Below are 20,528 nucleotides of genomic sequence, written 5' to 3' on the forward strand. Positions count from 1 at the left end.
AATGACGCTGGAGTACTAATGGTGAGATGGTGCCTTTGATGATGCATTGCTTACCTGGCTCCTTCTCAAGGCAGGCACCACCTCAGCACAAAGGGTCAATTGTGACTGGGAAATTAACAGGAAGGTATAATTACAAAAGGAAAAAAACAGCGTGCCATCTGTCACTGCATGATTCCACCTCAAATTCTAGTCATTCAGAATCTACTAATTTTAAATCAGGAACAATCCTGACATTTCTAACGCAGTTTTTCCCCCATGAGGGACAATTTGTCAGCCTGTTTGTGTTGCCAGATGTTGTAGCTAACTGCCTTCTCTGACAATAGCTGGCTTTTTACCTCTCTCACCCGAAATGCATTTTTTTTTAGTTGTTTGTTTTTTTTAATTTGAGATTTGTTCAGAGAATGAGCAAGGAGCTGCGTCTCCTGGCATTTCAGAGACTATCCAGCCTCAGCTACACGAGCCTGGGGTCATCGCTAAGCTTCTTAAATTACACTGTTGGAAATGATAGAGAAACGCGCTACAGCTTTGTATTTGTTAAAGGTTCTCTCCACACTGGTATCGCAGCTTAAGCAGAGGGGTTACTTCACATGGAACTGATTATTGAAGGATTGACAAATTGTTTTTTTCAATAAGAGACAAAAACACAAGAGGGAAAAAAAAAAGGAGCTAGAATCTCTAAGACATTACATCTTCTTTTTTCAAGGATTTCAAAGTTTGCATTAACGTCCTTGCTGCGTGCACCCAGACTGACTCCAGAGAAGCAGCATTAAGTTTTTCCTCCTCGTTTACAGGTCACGTTGCCAGGACAGCTTCTCCAGAAGTTAAAGAAGCGCTCCTAAGCGGTGCTGGGTGCCATCCAGCAGCAGGAAATCCAGGGAACGCTCCGCAATGGGTTTGTGGGTGCGGAACTCAAAATTGCCAGAGCTGCCTCTGCCACAGCGTTGTTAGCACTGAGGATTATACCTGGCGAGGCAGGAGACAAACACACACCGATTCAATACTGAGAGTCTGACTACTCTCATTTGGAACTGCGCTTGAATAAAGTGTTGCAGAAGAGTTTTCAGACATTCTGATGACTGAAAAACATCACTTTTCAATGTCAGATCGACAAACACCATCCCATACCTGATACTCACAAATCCCACACAGAAATAAACCCATCCTCACTTATACACCAATAGTTTAGGAATTCCTACAACACAGAAACAAAGCTTTTCAAAGCTGTTCCTGGCATTTTAGTTTCTGATTAAACTTCACACTTCAGCTTCTTGTTCTAATTTCTACTTTTCATTTTATAATTTCCCTAGGAATGCAAATTTCCACTTTTCAGCAGCTTAATATCACCCATTTTAAAAGAAAGAACGAAAAATATGACGGAAAGCAGCCATTCAGTATTTCCCTTGTGAGGACCTGCTAAAGAAACTTTCCCCGCTACTCTCCCAAAATACAAACCCAGCCCACCTAATTTCCTCGTCCTCCTGGTCAGAAAGCAGCCCAGGAAATTCATCTGCCTGCCGAAACAGCTGTTCTGGCAAAACTACGTGGCACCTGAGGACTCTCAGAAGAGTTGTGTCAATTATGCAGTTTCCATCCCTCTTAAAAAAGGGCTTTTTATTATTCACTAAGCCCATACATTTATTAATTCACTCGTACACTGTAACATTCAAGATGACTGTGAGCACTTTAACGTCCACACTAACAGGTACCGCGTGAGGGACAAACCTGCATTATAATCCCATAACTCCTTTGCTTTGCAGAGGCACGGCTCATTTGGAACTATGCAAACCAGTTTCACTTCTTTAATGCATGGAGGGACAGCAGGAGGCCCCGAAGACCAACCATATCCTGGGCTGCATCCAAAGAAGTGTGGCCAGCAGGGCGAGGGAGGGGATTCTGCCCCTCTGTTTCTCTCTTGTGAGACCTCATCTGGAGCCCTGTGTCCAGTTCTGGAATCCTCAATGTAAGAAGGATATGGAGCTGTTGGAACGGGTCCAGAGGAGGCTACAAAGATGACTGGAGGGCTGGAGCACCTTCCATGTGAGGACAGACTGAGAGAGTTGGGGTTGTTCAGCCTGGAGAAGAGAAGGCTCCGAGGAGACCTTATAGCGACCTTCCAGTACCTGAAGGGGCTACAAGAAAGCTGGAGAGGGGCTGTTCACAAAGGCTTGTGGGGATAGGACAAGGGGCAATGGGTATAAACTGGAGAGGGGATGATGTAGACTGGACGTAAGGAGGAATTTTTTCACCATGAGAGTGGTGAGGCCCTGGCCCAGGTTGCCCAGAGCAGTGGTGGCTGTCCCATCCCTGGAGGTGTTCCAGGCCAGGTTGAATGGGCCTTGGGCAGCCTGAGCCAATGGGAGGTGTCCCTGCCCGTGGCACGGGGGTGGAACTGGATGGGCTTTAAGGTCCCTTCCAAAGCAAAATAATCTATGATTCTATGACTTTGGTTCAATCCCCAGGGCCACTGCAAGCAGTGACTGGGAGTCACGCTGCCAGCTAATCCCTGATTTTATTTGGCTTGGGTAGGTGCAAGTGGCTGCAGCTCCGCACAAGGCACCTTGCCAGAGCTTGCTGTAGGCATTGGAATGCCCATATATTAACTTAAAATAGTGGAAGTCTTTAATTAAAGCAAGCTGCACAGAGAAAGACTGCAGACATAAAGCGTTGAGGGGAATGATGGACTGAAACTGAGATAACTGCTATTTCCAGAGCTCTGCAACTCTATGCAGAAGATGAGCAGTTTTAACTCCAAGTCTGGTTATAAGTGCATGGAGGGGAATTTTCAGCTAGATGGAACAAAACTGGTAAGGAAAACATTTTCATTTTTGTTTCAAAAGTTTTAGACTATGCGAAACAGGTGTGTTTTATTTCAACAGGCTGATGGCAAGAGGAAGGGGATCAGAGATGATATCTCGTGTACCTTCTGCTCCCTATAAGACTGAGGCAAGGGCTTAACACTCTCATGGGTAATCATCCATCCTTTGGGATCAAATGCACCTTTCAGGCTATGCCTGTGTGTCTCAAACTCTAGTTAAAGAATAGAGCTCTGCACTTGGCTCTCCACCAAAACAAGCTGCACTCACCTCCCTGGTGCCATTCAAGGTACAGCTGTCCATAAAGGCTCTGCTCAGTGTCGACGAGCTCTTTCTGTACCTGGACGAAACTTCTTCCTCCAACAGAGCACAACCTTACACGCTGTCAAGGCTTCATAAAGAAGAGAAGTTTTGCAGACATCTGGGCCAAACCAGAATTTGTGCATCCTGACAAACGAAACTGGGCTGCACACCCCAAGCGGCGAGTGCAGAAGGCAGAGCATTTCTCCCTCAAACCGGAAAGGTTTCCAGTCAGAGATGGGGGAAGAGGTATTTGAAAGGTACTAATACACCTATAGCATAAAATATATCCACAGCAGTGGAGTGCCAGCAGGGCAAAAATACCTTTGTTCCCAGACTGGTGGATTATCCTTTCTACAGACTGGAGCTGGTAAAGGACTAGCAGTGTGCTACGTGGGCACTGTGCCCCTCAGAGATGCAGCTGGAGCAGCAGATGTAGCTATTGGCACGGGAACTATTCCTTCCTCAGACAAACAAGCTAAAGTGATAAAATGTTGTTATAAGAACAAAACACATTAGTTATACCAGTCAATTTGAGCTGCCATGACAGAAATCACACCACTGGTATGTAATGTAGAGCTGAGTTTCAGCTAAAACTTTGAAAGCAAAGCCTTCTCTCAGATGTGCCTTAGCAACACAACTGCTTTTCTTTAAAACAGAAGTGTTTCTAGGAGCAATATCTGGATAGTACCTGAACAATTACCCTTATCCAAACAAACCTCTATGTTTATCGAAATGGAAATCACAATTCTTTCCTATCTCATTTTGCTTATCGCTCAGTACGCAGTATTATGATCCTACTAAAGGCTTTCAATGTAGTGCCCATTATTAGCTGTTTAAGGCAGGTTTTGGAGATTCAGAAAACTGTTCATGGCAAGTTTAATGGAAATTCAAAGCGCATCATGCTCTTGAAGAAGGCAACAAGATAGTAAGAGGAATAAACGGTACGCAGACTTCAGGCAACTCCTTGCCGACACTACCTGACCAATATTCCCATATGGCTGATGACAGAGATGATGAAAATCCAGACGTGCATTGAGGCTTTTAGTTACATATCAAATTAAAACATTCATAGCATATCTATAAAAGCTGTATCCAAAAAGCTACTTAAAAATGCTGTGGAAATTCAGACTGAAATATCTGGAAAATAAAATAGGCCAGGACTCTATTGCTTTTTTACCCGCCTATGAAGACATCACGTCAACAGCACCCACACTCAACTGCACTTGTACTGCCTGACCTCTTTTACTGATCTCCCCTTCCCCAAATTTTCTGTATTTCCAAAGAAGAGAGGAACGGAGTAAATACAGGGCTGGTTCTAGAGTTTATACACTTTTCCAAAGCCTAATCATATTCACCTCCAACTCCTACACCTTTCACATCTCCCCTGGTCCATTTAAAGACGAAGCCCCATACTCAACAATCAACCGACGTAACAACTGCTCCTGTGGGAATGGTATGGAGCAACGCCTCTCCTCCATGGAGCCGCAGCTAACTGGGGTGAGTTTCAAACAGAAGTATGTCTCCAAACACCCCGACTGCTGCTCAGATCTGTGAGGATTCAAATTCATCCTCAATTCAGCCTGGAGGAGATTTAGGGGAGACCTCGCTGTGGGCTGCAGCTTCCTCACAAGGGATGGAGGAGGAGCAGGCGCTGAGCTCTTCTCTCTGGTGACCAATGACAGGGCACAAGGGAATGGCAGGAAGATGCCAGGGGAGGGTTAGGTTGGACATTAGGAGAAAGTTCTGCCCCCAGAGCGTGGTGGAGCACTGGAACAGATCCCAGGGAAGCAGTCACGGCACCAAGACTGATGATATTGCAGAAGCATTTGGCCAATGCCCTCAGCTCCACAGTGTGAATGTTGGGGTTGTGCTGCGCAGGGACAGGAGTTGGACTCGATGGTCCTTGTGGGATCCTTCCAACTCAGGACATTCTGTTCTCTATGATCTTTCCCATCACTTTCACTGTCAGATCACTGACTACCTTGCTTCTCCCATACGTACCTACAATGAAATTGGGATAGAAGGATTATCTGCAGGCTCTTACTCCTCTTTGAACATGATTTTGAATCTGTACTAGCATTTTACGAACACTTTCATACATAATTTGTTGCAGCATTAGAAGATTGGCCTAAAAAAGCCCTTGCAAGAACAAAAGTTATCATATTAAAAGGTCACTTGCCTTTATTTATGTATGATCTATTAAATTTGTATATCCAGTTTTGTTGGAAAACGGAGGAACTTTTTTTTCTGCTGAGGCTTTCCTGCTTTACCGATCGTGAATGTAACGAAGGCATGTTCTACGAGCAGAATTTAATTTATTTATGAATTAGTTGACTAATAAAATGACTTACAAGGAAAGTGCATCGGTTCTTGAAGAGTGTCAGGCTTTTGGAGGGCACATTAGAGTTATACTGGTCATTTACTGAAGACATTTGTTTTAAATTGCTGCCAAGGTTGGCTATAGAAAAATTATGGAAAACGTAGTCGTGCTTCGGAAGAGGCATTTCGCTTTCCATCTTAAAATGGGAAATTACTCTTGAGCTGAACTAACTCTGCCTCTCTTCCCCAAATCATAGCACATGGCTATGTCTCTTGTAATACATAATTACCTTCAAAATAAAAGCAAGGAAGAGACAAATTTGAGTCGGCAGATTCCAACCTGCTGATGTAAATTAGCCTCCTGAACAGGACAAATACGTGCCCAGATACCGTGGTAATGACTGAAAGCGACCCGAGCCTGGGAAATGCTGCATTTAGAGAGATTAATGTACCCAAAGATTCAGAAAAGCTTTTCAAGTCAATATTTGATTTGGGCGTCAAGTGCTTGTCTGCACATTTTACCCAAGACGCAGCATCTCTGTCTTTCCAAAATGACACAAACCTCTGGTGGCAAACCTGAAGAAAGAATATTTAAAGAACGAAAGAAGGTGGTAATTAAAGAATGGAAGAATATTTAAACTGGAAGAGGGAAGATTTAGATCAATTATTGGGAAGAAATGTTTTGCTGTGAGGGTGGGGAGGCCCTGTCCCAGGCTGCCCAGAGCAGTGGTGGCTGCCCCATCCCTGGAGGGGTTCCAGGCCAGGTTGGATGGGGTTTGGAGCCCCTGATCCAGTGGGAGCTGTCCCTACCCATGGCAGGGGCGGGACTGGATGGGCTTTGAGGTCCCTTCCAACACAAACCATTCCATGATTCTACCATTCTATGAATGAACAAAGCCTGCCCAATCCCATCTCCACAGACAACAGTTCTATAAATTTTGCATCAACTTTGCAAGTCAAGGGTCTAACAGACATACAAGGGATAATCTTGCCTGATCCGATTTATTTCTAGATCTGCTGGATATTTCCATTCCATGCGTTGTTTCTGATAAAGGTATAAGGTGCACAAGTGACTGAGTACATGCCTTTATCAGAAAGATAACTGGCTGTGCCCAGGCGAGTCACGCCTCAGGAACACAGGACAGGCAAGTCTCAGTTTTTCAGACCCTTTGCTGCACTATTTTAAATGTAAGCTGTGTTTTAATCACTTCAGATCTGTCTAAAAGCTTTTCACATGTAAAAAAACAGCAGCTGTTATGCTCTCTGAAAACTATATAGGCTACAACTGTGGGCAAATCAGGATAAATTGCAATAAAATGCTGCAAGTGTGCCAGGTTTTGGGCTTTTGGAGTGGTATTTTTAGGTTGAGGTCTGAAGAATCACCTCGGGATATCGGGTGAGACAATTAGGGCAGCAGAAGGGGAACCGTCAGCTTGAGAGGCTACGGAGAGCTTATGGAGTTGCAAGTGCCCAAATGTGATTCTTTCCAAGCAAATAAATTTGCAGCCTGCATCTGTTCATGGGTTTTCACTGAAGATGAGAAAATCATCTCTCCATATGCAAGATACAACCCAGCGCATTACGAAAAGGCACAGAGTGGCCTTTTCAGATAAACTAAAGCAATTGGGAGAAAAAAATGATGGTTATGGAACATCACTGCGAGCTTTCACCTCCCAGATCTCACCAAAGTTTCTCCAACAAAGAGACTTAAAAAAAAACTGGAGAGAAATATTTGACACAGGGGTCCTGGGTTCCAGAATAAGATGAGATTATTGGCTGTTTTTTAAGGAATTCCAAACTCTCTCTTTTCAAAAGGAACTGGCAAACAGCTACTGCGAACTTTGAACCTGGGCTCTGTCCTCATCTACCTTGTAACAACCTCATTTCTTAAAGGTCTGAGAACTACACAGTACAGAACAGTGACAAACAGGCAACCTGATTTTTATTTTCCTAAAGCACTCAGTACCATAGGGCAGTTCATCCTTAGCATTCATGGCTTTCTCCCTTGTCAGGGACCAGCCAGAGTGCCATGGCAGTGACTAGAGCGAGCCGTACAAAGGCAGAAGCTTCCTTCACAGACCGGGATGAACAAAAAGTCAGCGTGGTGCTCAGTGACATCACTCAAAGTGCTGCAGGACAATCTTTTATCTGCTAGGGATAAATATTAAATCTAAGGATGCCCACGCCAAGCTGCCTTGGAAGTAGGGACCACAACCTGTAAATCAGGAAGGACTTTCATAGCACACAAGTGAATTTAACTTCATACAACACCAGTTCCCAAAATGCTGTCTCTTCTGTTATTCCTGTGTGCTGCATTTAAATTGGCTTCTCAATTCCTGAATTAAACTCCTTTACCAAAATTCAGGGGGAGAGCGTGTTAGTTAATGCACTGTTAGCACAGAGCAGTTTTAAAAGCTGTCTTTGAAATGTATTATTCAACTGGGACAAGTCTCCTTTTACTGTTTTACCACTGCTCAGTTGTCAAGAGGCAGAATAAGGGGGTTAGTGCTTTACAATGTAGAAATAAATCAGGTGGAAGCCGTATGGGACAGGGCTTTGGTATGGTTTCTCTGGAGGGTACAGACTCAGCAGGGAAATCAGATTTGTGTGGTTACTACACCTTTTGGTCAAATCTGGCTGCCTGGACTTAAGAACCAGAAAGCAGACAGTGCCCCGATGCCAAGAAGGCAACATTTCAAAGTAAAATCATGCAAATCATGTGCTTGCATCTTTTTAAAGCTACTTGGAGGGTCTGGAAACACTTCTGCACTGCGGCAGCAGCAACTGCCCACATTAACCTGGGGAAGAATCGGCACCATCACTCCTCCTGTGTTACTGACACCTGCAAAATTCAGTGTCCAAAACTACCCATATATAAACACCACAGTCCTCTCTGGTGGTTGGTCCCTCAGGAGAGCAGCACTGACTCCTCCAGCTCACAGGACAAAGGTGTACCAACTCCAGGGTGTAAAACCTGCCCAGGGAGGTGGTTGAGTCATTATCCCTGGGGGTATTTAAAAGACAGGTAGAGGAGGTGCTCAGGGACATGGTTCAGTGGCAAATAGGAATGGCTGGACTGATGATCCAAGAGGTCTTTTCCAACCCAGTGATTCTACGATTCTAAAAGTCCTCGGGCAGGGAGCTGGCTAGCTACCTAGCGCAGAGCAGGCCTCTTACGTGCGCTTCTCCCCACCCTTAGCATTAAAGGCAAGGACACGTTCTACATCTGGGCCACCGGAGCCTGTCCGTCCCAGCGTCACACACAGCACAGCTCCGTTCTGCACTGCAGCTGTTTGTCACACCGGACGGTGAGTCACTCGGCGGCGTTTCGAAGGGCAGTTACGATGCACTCCTGGCACACCTCTGCCACTGCAGACAGGAGGAAGCAATCACTCCTCATCTCCCATGTGGAGTACCTTTTGCTCCGCTCTTACATAATCGTTTATTGTTTCTCCAGGTACCTGGAGAGGGACTAATCATAAAGGCTTGTGGCGATGACAGGATGAGGGAAAGTGGGTATAAACTAGAGAGGGGCAAATTTAGACTGGACATAAGGAAGAATTTCTTCACCATGAGAGCGGTGAGACACTGGAACAGGTTGCCAAGGGAGGTTGTGGCTGCCCCATCCCTGGAGGTGTTCAAGGCCAGGGTGGATGGACCTTGGGCACCCTGAGCCAGTGGGAGGTGTCCCTGCCCATGGCAGGGGGGTTGGAACTGGATGATCTTTTAAGGTCCCTTCCAACCCTGACTTTTCTATGATTCTACTTGCGTACCAGTTTCTGCCCAAGAGCAGAATGATATGGGAGCTTGCAAACAGCCCTTTCCATTCCGGCAGAGACACACACCAAGACACTAAGTGCAACCCACCCCAACGTGCTGCCCTTCACTGCGCAAATGTGACATCGCACACGACTCCGTGCTCGCTCTATCCCCCGGAGACAAGGGCTTGGCAGAAGTACTATTACCCTCTGTCAAAGCTAAGCCTATATATCGATCCACCTGCATTCATGGAAGAGGTTTATAAGCCATCTAGATCACACTACTCTACAGCCATAGTTACATTTTAGACAGCAAAAGCAATAAGCAAGCCTTCAAAAACTTGTTGCAGCAGCATATCATTTTAGCAGAACCTTTTGATGCCAGTCAGAAATATTGTTTAATGCATACTTTCAGGGGAATAGTCTTTCAAGAAAGACAGGCTGTTTGGTTGAATAGAGGTTCTGTAAAACTCATTTGCAGCTTGGCATTTTGCACACAAGGTAAGGTCAGTAAAAGCCACTCTTTCATGTCAGTGAGGACAGCCCCCTGTTGCTTTTCAGATGGCACGTGTATTCCAAAGGAGCCGGGAGAACAGGCTCACCTAGCAAGGTTGGGAGGGAAGCTCGTTGCCAGAGCAGTGCAACTACTGCTCTGTAATTATCCTGATAAACTCCGAGTGCAGACACCCCACATCCACTGAGGAGGTGGCAGACTACAGCAGAATAGGCACCAATATTTGTTATGCCACTCAACTTCTCCTGTAAACAAGCCCTAAAATAATTGTCTAGATAAATTAGACTTGAAACATGGAGAAGGGAGGCTTTAGACAAGACCCGCCTCAAAGTGCTCCCAGTACCGCACCTGCACGGCCGCGTCCTGCTGCCACGGCAGGGCACAGCAGCGCTGTCTGCCGCCTGCTGCTTTGTCAGATGAGATTAGCAACTGAAAATTTAAAATAAAATAACTTTGAAACTATATGGAGATGGCATTTACACTGAGACACAGCAGGCCAAAGGTGAAAAACAGATACTTTTGAAGAATTACAGGTTTTCATTACTTAGACAGCAACTCAGAGCTGGAGCAGCTCGATGCACCCCAGACTCAGGGGCAGCTGCTCACTGCACTCAGAGCTTGTAGGGCTTTAAGAAAAGGGAAGATACTGACCAAGAGTCAGAAACTACTTTTACCGATGCTGGCTAAGTCTTATTCTTGAATAACTGAAATCTGTCCAGTTGTGTTAAGCATTCCCGATGAGCCCAAGAGATACATGGATGCAATTATTAATAACAGTGATATCAGGAGAGCAAAACCACCCTAACCGGTACCCGACTGTTCCCGGGCAGCTGCAGGCGTTCAGCGCAGGCACTGGCCGGTGCCTCAAAGAGCACCGCAGTGCACAGGAGGAGCTTTTGAAGCTTATTCCTAGTGGCATGTCTCTTCAACAAAACGTACAGATGTTTGTTCCTTGCCATTTAGCATCAACAGGCACACAAATCGCATGTGAAAACAACGGCAAGAGGATAAGGTTCCTGGGATGTATCCACAAATACAGGGTATGAACCTACCTGGTTCTTTGTAACTGCACTCTCTGCTGGAAAACTATTACCTTTAATAGCAGACCAATGACAGCTAATGCATCTCAGTTAGGACAGGCCAGTCCTGTTGAAGCTGATCTTGCCACACATTTGCTTTAGCCTTGAGAAACAGCACTTTGAGAGCCTTGGTTTTTTTATTATTAATAGGCAGCAGGGATCAATTTTGCTGTTACTGAGACTTTTCTGTTTGTCTGTTGTTTGCTCTTTACAAACACACAAACAGGTTTTCATTTGAAAAGTTTCACATAAAAGGTCTGTTTATATTCACTGGTATTTTACTGAAATGAAAGAGCCTGCAGGCTTCAAGCAAGGGTCAAACTGCGCAGCCGGGCAGTTGTTCCCCCGTCTCCCTTACTCCACAGCACCAGCTCCAAGCGATGAAGCAAGCAAAGGTAACGGCAGAGTATCCTCACACTGTAGAATATCGAAACCCACAGGGGCTATGTAACAGTAGCTGCTGCTTCTTGATACGCTTAACATCTTTTATCATTTAAATATTAAATTGTATTTAAGTCAGTTAAAATAAAATTTTCAAAGCAAATCCATTACAGAACTGAAAAATGTGTTTTGCCTACTCTTGCCTTAATTTAGCTAGTGATAATTTAACTTTAATTTGTAGCCTCTTACCTCAATCAGTTTGTTGGCATGTTCACGGAAAACCTGCGCATATTCTTTCACTTCTTTTTCGTTCCCATTCTTGGCAGCTTCAATCAATACCAAAAGTGGAACGTTTGTTTCCAGAAAAGAGTCTGAGACATGGTCCATAACAGCTTTGCGGAGCTGAAATACAAACAAAAGAACGCATTACTTTCCAGTAGCTTTCCACTGCTGTTTCCCTTTCACTGTATTAATACATAAAGCTTCAGCACTTTTGTCGTTGATCCCTTTCCCTTTGTGTGACCGAGGCTTTCCCTGCGCTGCGTCTTGTCTACACTTTTTGCTTCAATTTAAATTAAATCTCCTTAAAAAAATGGATTAGTTATGTAAGTGCAAGTCACCAGTTTGGCCACAAATATTGATTTAGCAGCTCATATTGGTTTTGTCTGAGTAAATTTGCCGCTTTCCCTCAGCTGATTAAACAACACACTGATTTCACTTTTTATTTTGCTACTAGAAGAAAAACAGTTTTCAACAAACTTGATCCATGTTCACATTCAGTTGAGATGGGGAATACACTGCTTTAAAAACCAAACAGACAAAAGGCTGATGTTACATAAACGCAGTTCACCAAGAAAATAGGCTCTCTGAGATGAATGCAGTCAGAATTACAAACCATACCTCATTATCTTCAAAATCCATAAAATGTGAGGGGCTATTTTAAATCTCTCTTGCCACAAGGATAATGAAGAGACCAAAATCTTTATTTCACAGTTAACAGAGGATTGTATTTCTACCCCATTCTTCCCTGTGACGTGGGCAGTGGAAGCTTCTAGCTTTAAATTCACTGAATATGAGCAGGCAAGTCTGCTGCCCATTGGAAACAAATCATAGAACCACGGGATAGTTTGGGTTGGAAGGGACCTCAAAGCCCATCCAGTTCCAACCCCTCCCACAGGCAGCAACACCTCCCACTGGATCAGGTTGCTCCAAGCCCCATCCAACCTGGCCTTGAACACTTCCAGGGATGGGGTAGCCATGGCTTCTCTAGGCAACCTCGGAGCAAAACATTTCTCCCTAAAATCTCATCTCAATCTCCCCTCTATCAGATGAAAACTCTCCCTCCTTGTCCCAACTTTGCAATCCCTGATCCAGAGCCCCTCCCCAGCTTTCCTGCAGCCCCTTTCAGTACTGGAAGCTGCTCTAGGGTCTCCCCGCAGCCTTCTCTTCTCCAGGCTGAACAACCCCAACTCTCTCAGCCTGTCCTCGCATGCGAGACACTCCAGCCCTTGGATCATCTCCATGCTCTCCTCCGGACCAGAGGGCAGACACACAGGACTGCACTCATCTGTCTCAACAAGAATCAGCTTTCTACATTAATTACCTGTCTGCGCAAGTCCCTAGTCTTTTTGGTCATTTTATCAATCGCAGAGTTCAGTGCATCACTTCTTTCTTTGCGTCCAGCCTGGAAAACAAAAGACAAAGTGGTAAACGGGTATTCGAGGTCTCAGAATAAAAACATTCAAGCACACTACCAGCTTCTTTTTTATTTTTGGGTTATTCACAGTGAATTCTGCACACTAAGAGAATAGTTTCCAAGTCTCTGATAAATGCTCTCCTCCTAGTTGGTTTGGGCAGTACAGGAACATCACACATTGTAAGATTTTACACATAACACTCTTTCAGAAGGAAAGGATGGTTTTATAAACCTGGACATCTTTTTGCTCCTCATCAGCCGGAGACCATGTTCAGCCCCTGAGTTCTAGATTTCTCTTTCCTGCCAGCTCCGTCAACCCCCACGCATCCAGCAATGCATTGAGCCCAGAATAACCCTGATTCAACTCTTGATCTCCTACAGCTTCAGCCTCTGAGATTGCCCGAGGCTGGCAGATTGCACACCAACATCGCACACGACGCTTCATCCTGCAGGGATGAGCACGGTCCAAAGGGTTGCACACCCCGTACCACAGTGCTTACACACCTCCACACTGAGCTGTCACGGAGCGCTGCTCTCTAGAAGGCAGGCAGAAACCAAAAATCAATTATCTTAAAAGTAAAATCCTTACAAAACCTTGGTCAGGGATGAAATCCAACGTTTCATGGAAGTATTCAGGCCCACCCGCCGAGAGCTGAGTTTCGCCAAGCTTCGACACAGCAAGTTCCACACAGCCCTGTTGTTAAAGAGAGGGCAAGGGGCCAAGAAGCAGTGACAGCTCCTCTTTTTCAGCAGACACTGGGTCAAAAACATCCTCATTTGTACCAAACTGGAAGCATTAGAACAATGGTAGTGGTCTGGGTTTGCTGGGAGTTGCCTCTGTATAACGTAGCTTACATTAGGGTTTTCTTTATGCAACCACAATTCCATTTCTGAAGTTCTAAGCCACGATCAATATAATTATCCTGTTGAGAAGAAAAGCCATTTAGCAGCACTGAAGTGAGGGTATGCCAGTTATCAGAGCTCCACACGGGTTTGAAATACCTGGGTGGGCAGCCCTGAATCCAAAACATTGAGTCTGCTCTCCACAGCAGAAACAAAAATTGAGCAAAACTGGGGAGGGAGGAGGATTAGGATGTTGTAAAGTCATTACAGTTTAATGAAATATTGAAGATTTGTCACCTCCCTGATCAAGTAATTTGATTCTCATCAGAAAAAGTAACTGAGAAGTGACTGCAATTAAAACCAGGAGCTTGTTCTGACTGCGCTGCAGCTTCAGCAGACCTGGTGTTGGCCCGCTCTTCACTCCACGTTCAGAAATCAAAGCTGAAGTCTCTAAATAAAGTGAAGATTAATGCTACTTATTGATTGAAGAGCTGCCTGTCCTGGTGCTCAGCAGACATGAACACTGAAGCGCGGGCAGGCTGGGAGGCCGCTGTTCTGCTCACGCTGAGTCGGTTGTCCCCAGCCGCAGGTCCCGGTGCGCGGGGAAGGTGGGTGCTGCCTGTCCCCCCTGCAGCGGGCGATTCACCCCAAGAGCCAAAACTCGCCAGCGGCACTGCACAGTCTGAACTCTGAGACATGAACCTGTGATTGCAGCTGCCGGTGCTTTCTGCTGCTCGCACATCACTTCACCTACTGCAACGTGACCACTGCAACGAACCCAAGGCATCCCCTGGACACGGCAGGGAGGTCCAGGAATAACTTTGGGTCTAAGATATACACTCATCTATTATGTAGAAAGCTGAACATTCAGCTGTTCCAAGAAGTGCCATTTTACTTCTCCCTGGGTGCCCCTACATTACCATTTCAAGGCGAAGCAGGATCAGGCTTTTGAAGCAAGTCCACCCATCACTTCCACTTTGTTCTCCCGGGCTTCACAGCCCCGAGCAGCCTTGGTGCATGAGGACCAGATGTCTCTGGGATGAGAGGAAAGCCAAGAGATGGCTTCCACTAATGGATATTCAGTTCGTGAGACCTGACCACAGCCCGTCCTACGTAACGTGTCCCCAGAAGCACGCACTGTGTACATTAGACCCTCAGCAGCACTGATTCCATGCTGGTGATCTGCTCCCGTTAAGCGACACCACACATCAGCACAGACAGGGCTGTAAAATCTAAACCCATTAGATATTAGCAAGGCAGCTCCAGTTTACGTCCACCTTGTTGGCATGAAAAAATGTACCGAAGCTTGTCAAAAACGTTAACAGAATTTCCTTCTGAAGGTTGCAGCATTGAACACTCCGCTAATTTAGCTGTAGTAATTTAACGAGTTAGCACATACAGCTACTAACTCAGCTCTTCATTAAGGCTCGTGCAGCAGGGAACATGACAGATGCCTACACCTCTGTAGCTACAGAGATCCCATCGTCATTTATACCTTAGATCATCACAGTCAATTCTAATCAAGGTCTTGACCACGTTCTGCCCATCGGAAGTCTCTTGACCTTTCTTTGTAGAAACAGAAGCATAAACCACTAGCTGTGGGACCAGTTACAGTCCGCTAGGTCCAAGTGGAGGCAGGTAGCGGGACAGTGGTCACTGGAGCACATGAAGAACTGCATAAAGCCTTCAGGGCAAGTAAAAATGCTGAAGACCATCCTTAAGCACAGTCACTTTGTCCAGGCTCCCACACACCCAAGTCTCTCAGATTTTATCCACTAGTTCCACCCTACAGCTCAACCCGTCCTGTTTGAGCTAGTCTCTCTCTCTCTCAAGCAATAACTCATGTTTTAAAGATTTCAAGTTTACCATCTGTGGGTAATTTGTTCCAGTAACTAATTACCCTTACTATTAAAAAATCAGTCCTTGTTTCTAGCCCAGACTTCCCCTGAGGAGTCAACCGACAGCCCAGCAGCATCATATATCCCAGCTATCGGCTTCTCTTCCGCATGGGATCAGAAGGACTCAAGAGTAAAACCCGAGTGTTCAGGCTCCTAATAAGATGGTTAGATATTCAGCACAGAACTCTGCCGAGGGACTGGCGAGCCCTGCAGCCACCGGCTGTACAGTAGGCAGCTAATAGATTCAGTGGATTTAACAGGGTCACGTTGACCGTATCGGTCATTTTGCAATATGATATCACAGCTCTGTCCAGTATTGTGGATAATACATTTACCCACACTGAAAATTTACTTTAAATTAAATCAGATCTTTATCAAAGAGGCTAGAATTGGTGTTAAAAATTGTTCTCGTTTCCCCAACTCTCCGTAATCCCTGCTCTTCCACCACTATCGCTGCCTTGCTTGGAAATCAATACAAGCAAGCCGCCGTCGCACCCTTGCTGTTCCAGCTCACACAGCTACCTCCACCAGGGCTGGGGGTTAATCACTTAAAGCAAAGAAAGGGGATTTGTATATGGGGAGCATAAAGCATTCTCTTTGTAGACCTGCCACCAGAATTAAAAAAGAAAACAACCTAAGCCATGTTTTCACCACAGCTACCAATGTTAAAATCCAACCCCAACTGATTTTTAAAGGCAACAGAGCACAGTGGTGGCAGTGCACGAACGCTATCTCACAGCAACCAGGATAGGCAGTGCACCTACTACAGCAAGTTACACAAAGCCATGTTTTTATAGTTGAACATCAAAACTTTCCATTGGTAACCTCAATGGTTCATCATCAGTTTAGGTTAAGCTAAGACCACAGAGAGAGAGTGAAACCGAGCCTCCTGCCCAGCACCAGCCCCCACAGCACACCAACCCTGGCAGTGCCTGGCATTCCTCCTCCCCAGATCAGCACCCAGATGTCAAAGAGTGATGGAATAGTTTGGTTGGAAAAGACCTTTGAGATTAAGTCCAACCATACCTGTCCACTACTAAACCAGATCCCTGAGCACCTCATCTTTTAGACATCTCCAGGGATGGGGACTCCACCACCTCCCTGGGCAGCCTTTGCCAGTGCTTGAGAACCCTTACTGTGAAGAAATTTTTCCTGATGTCTAACCTGAACCTCCCCTGGCTCAACTTGAGGCCATTTCTTCCCATCCTATTGCCTCTCACTTGTGAGAGGAGACCAACACTCACCACACCACAACCTTCCCTTCAGGCAGTTGTAGACAGTGATGAGGTCTCCCTTAAGCCTCCTCTTCTCCAGGAAAAACCGCTCCAATTCCCTCAGCTTCCTCACACGACGCTTGTTCTCCAAACTTCCCCAGCTCCATTTCCCTTCTCCATACGTGCTCCAGCCCCTGAATATCCTTCTTGTAGGGAGGGATCCAACAGTGAACCCAGGATTTGCAGCGCAGCCTCACCAGTGCCAAGTGCAGGGGCTGGAGCGCATCCAGAGAAGAGGAATGGAGCTGGGGAAGGGGCTGGGGCCCAGGAGTTCTGGGAGCAGCTGAGGGCCCTGGGGCTGTTTAGCCTGGAGAAGAGGAGGCTGAGGGGAGACCTCATCGCTCTCTGCAGCTCCTGAAAGGAGGTTGTGGAGAGGTGGGTGCTGGGCTCTTCTCCCAAGAAACAAGTGACAGGATGAGAGGAAATGGCCTCAAGTTGTGCCAGAGGAGGTTTAGGTTGGATAGAGGGAAAATTTCTTTACTGAAAGAGTGGTGAAGCCCTGGCAGAGGCTGCCCAGGGCAGGGCTGGAGTCTCCATCTCTGGAGGGGTTCACAAAACATGTGGCTGTGGCACTTCAGGACATGGTTTAGAAGGCACAGCGATGTTGGGCTGAAGGTTGGAATGGATGATCTTTTCCAGCCTTAACGATTATGTGAATCTACACGTGCACAGAAATGCTACAGCCACATGCCTGTACTCATCTCCTTTGCCCAACAGCCTGACATGGAATGAGCAAAATAGCAGCAAATACGCCCATGATCCCAATGCAACAAAGTCCAGCAAAAATTAACGCAATCATTTCCGCAGGCAGAAGGGCGAGCTGCCTGTTCTCATGGTGCCACGCGCCTGGTTTCAACCCCTGGTTGTGCCAGCTTCGCCTGCTCCACCAGGGCTTGCCGTCCTCCCAGCCCACAGCACAAAAAAGTCAAGCAGCCCATGTCTATATCAAGTAAAATTAGCCTATTTGCTGTTCTTAATCCACTAAGAAGGCTTCCACAAGATGTCAGCCTAACTAAATGACAACGCTAGCCTCAAGGTGCAATTCTACTTCTCCACAGGAAAACCAGTTCTCTTGCTGCTGCGGGGCAAGGGAGAAGCCCCCAAGAGGGTTATTTGGCCCTGGCAAGCTTATTCCCGAGGCAGACATGCCATCATTCCTCTCCGTGTTGCATGTGATGATCCGCGCTGTCACTTCAAAGCACCCATTGTGGCAGGAGTCCCCATATGGAACTCGTACATGGTTTTCCTTGGCATGCAAGCAAGCTTTCAGCCTCAGATGAAACGCAATCGTGTCAGTTTTGCGGGCAGCTGGGGTTTATTCCCAGCCCATTGCACCTTGACACCCCAGGCAGCTCCCAAGGAACAACATAAATATTATATATACCGCAGAGCTCCAGACTAAAGAGGATCAGATGCTCGCTTGTGGTAGTAGCTGTTATCTCACGACAAGTGCACATAAAACCACGTTTTGCTAAGAGAAGCGCCCATAAAGTTCGCGTTAACAGTTTCCCAAACAGGAAACTCGCTGGCAAGGTGCTAAATAGCCCTTGTTTGGTTATGGGCCAAAGAGTGGAGAGCTCTAGAAAGGAAGCAACTTACCATGTTTGAACATTAACTCTAAATTCTGTGCCAAATTACACAATCTTAATGTGGGAGGAACCTACCGACAGATACCGAGGCAAAAAAGCAAGACGTTTCCATAAGATACCTAAATTCAGCCTCCTGGTAACAGTGAAAAGAGGCAGCACAGGAGAGGAGCAGTGTTTGACCTTAAAGCTGGTGTTTTATTAACTGCACCCTTGTGTACGTCATTTTTTAGTGTTACTGTATTTAAATGTTGTTAAAATTCAAACCAACAGAAGTGATTGGGACTTTGCACTGGCTCAGCAGCTCCAGAAAGCCATCCACAGGTACCCAGAGGAGGGTACGGAGGGTCCATCAGGTGGCTGGCAAAGGACAGCGAAGCCTGGATTACAGCTCTTGTGCTTTTCATATAGTGAACATAAAATGTGAAGAAACACTTCAAATCAGTTTATGCACTTTCTTTGCAAGAATTTCTTTCACTTTAGAGCAAATGTGAAAACATCTACTATGGTGGAGCAATTGAATAAGTTTATCCAGCACTTCCAATTTGGCTTTATCATTAAAAACAGTTGCGGTCCTGAGAGGCTGGGGTGGGGGGGTTGCTTTGGTTTTTTGGGGGTGGGTTTAAGGTTTTTCTTTGGCTTGTTTTTGAAGAGTTCAAATTCTCATAGAATCGTGGAATGGCTTGCATTGGAAGGGACCTAGAGCCCATCCAGTTCCAATCCTTGCCATGGGCAAGGACACCTCCTACTGGATCAGGTTGCTCCAAGCTCCATCCAACCTGGCCTGGAACACCTCCAGGGATTCGGCAGCCACCACTGCTCTGGGCAACCTGGGCCAGGGCCTCACCACCCTCAATAAAACATTGCTTCCCAAGATCCCATCTCAATCTCCCCTCTTTCAGATCAAAACCATTCCCCCTCCTCTGATCCCTGCACTCCCTGATCCAGAGCCCCTCCCCAGCTTCCTGGAGCCCCTTTCAGCACTGGAAGCTGCTCTAAGGTCTCCCTGTAGCCTTCTCTTCTCCAGCCTGAACAACCCCAACTCTCTCAGCCTGTCCTTGTATGGAAGATGCTCCAGCCCTCACATCATCTCTGTGGCCTCCTCTGGACTCGCTCCAACAGTTTCATGTCCTTCCTGTGCCAAGGACACCAGAACTGAATGAAGGGCTCCAGGTGGGGTCTCACTAGCGCAGAGTAGAGAGGCAGAATCCCCTTCCTCACCCTGCTGGTCCCACTGCTTTGGATGCAGCCCCTCTCCATCCCTTTTCTTTTCCCTTAGCGCTCCACTTCAGTTTGCTCCGGACGGGACAGCCCACTGCAGGAAGGGAGCACCACAGTCACCACTACAGTGATGCCATAGGACAGCAGAGAGAAAAGCAGGCAGAAACCAGCAAGTCTTCATTTAAATAAGTACCTCTAAGAAACCAAAGCTTAATAACAACAGTAAATTGCCATTTCAGCTTAAAATCTTTCGACACAATTTATCATCTTCATTCATCAGCACAAGAAGTTTGTTATTCTCAGCTCATTCCATATCTTGAGGCCAGAAGTGATAGCTCGCTGCTACACAGCAAACATTTTCAAGCGCCTTCAACTACATTATTGCTTTCTGTCTCAAGGTGAAAATCAAAAAGCTTATCCAAGTCGCTTGAAGCGGGAAGCTCCAAGCCTTCATCTTCCAATCAAGGCCAGAGCAAAGCAGCTGCTCCCAAGGTGTTCCTGCACACGCACATCAAAATCCTACCCCCCCCCCCAAACTGAAATGAAGTCTGTTTATCCTCCTTTCAGTTCCAGCTGTCCCAGCTCAAAGGGCAATGGACTTGTAAAAAGCAGCCATAGCAGCACGTTTGCCCCTCCACGCTGTGCGGGCACGTTCCGGCCAGAGAGCGTCTCGGCTGTACCGGCACAGCCAGCTTTGCAGGGCTCCTGCAAATGCAAATCTCTGCTACTCTAAACAACACGGGATAACCGCTGCGGACCTACCTGCAGCAAGATGCTAACGGCAGAGCCATCCTCCCTTTCCCAGGGGCTCAGAACACCAGAATGTAACCACAAGAAAGCCCC

At 46.3% G+C, this 20,528-nt stretch overlaps 1 protein-coding gene across 2 annotated transcripts in view; it reads right to left on the bottom strand.

Moving 5' to 3' along the window:
• Window positions 1-20,528, bottom strand: part of CTNNA1 (catenin alpha 1) — a 130,511-nt gene that overhangs the window by 44,773 nt on the left and 65,210 nt on the right. For both annotated transcript variants that reach the window (XM_054079793.1, XM_054079794.1), the window contains exons 8-9: window positions 12,771-12,851; window positions 11,417-11,569 (exon numbers count right to left, since the gene is read on the bottom strand). In XM_054079793.1, coding sequence (XP_053935768.1) covers window positions 11,417-11,569; window positions 12,771-12,851 — 234 coding nt within the window. The remainder of the gene's footprint in view (window positions 1-11,416; window positions 11,570-12,770; window positions 12,852-20,528) is intronic.

This window comes from Cuculus canorus, chromosome 14, assembly GCF_017976375.1.
Source record: "Cuculus canorus isolate bCucCan1 chromosome 14, bCucCan1.pri, whole genome shotgun sequence".
NCBI classification, from domain to species: domain Eukaryota; kingdom Metazoa; phylum Chordata; class Aves; order Cuculiformes; family Cuculidae; genus Cuculus; species Cuculus canorus.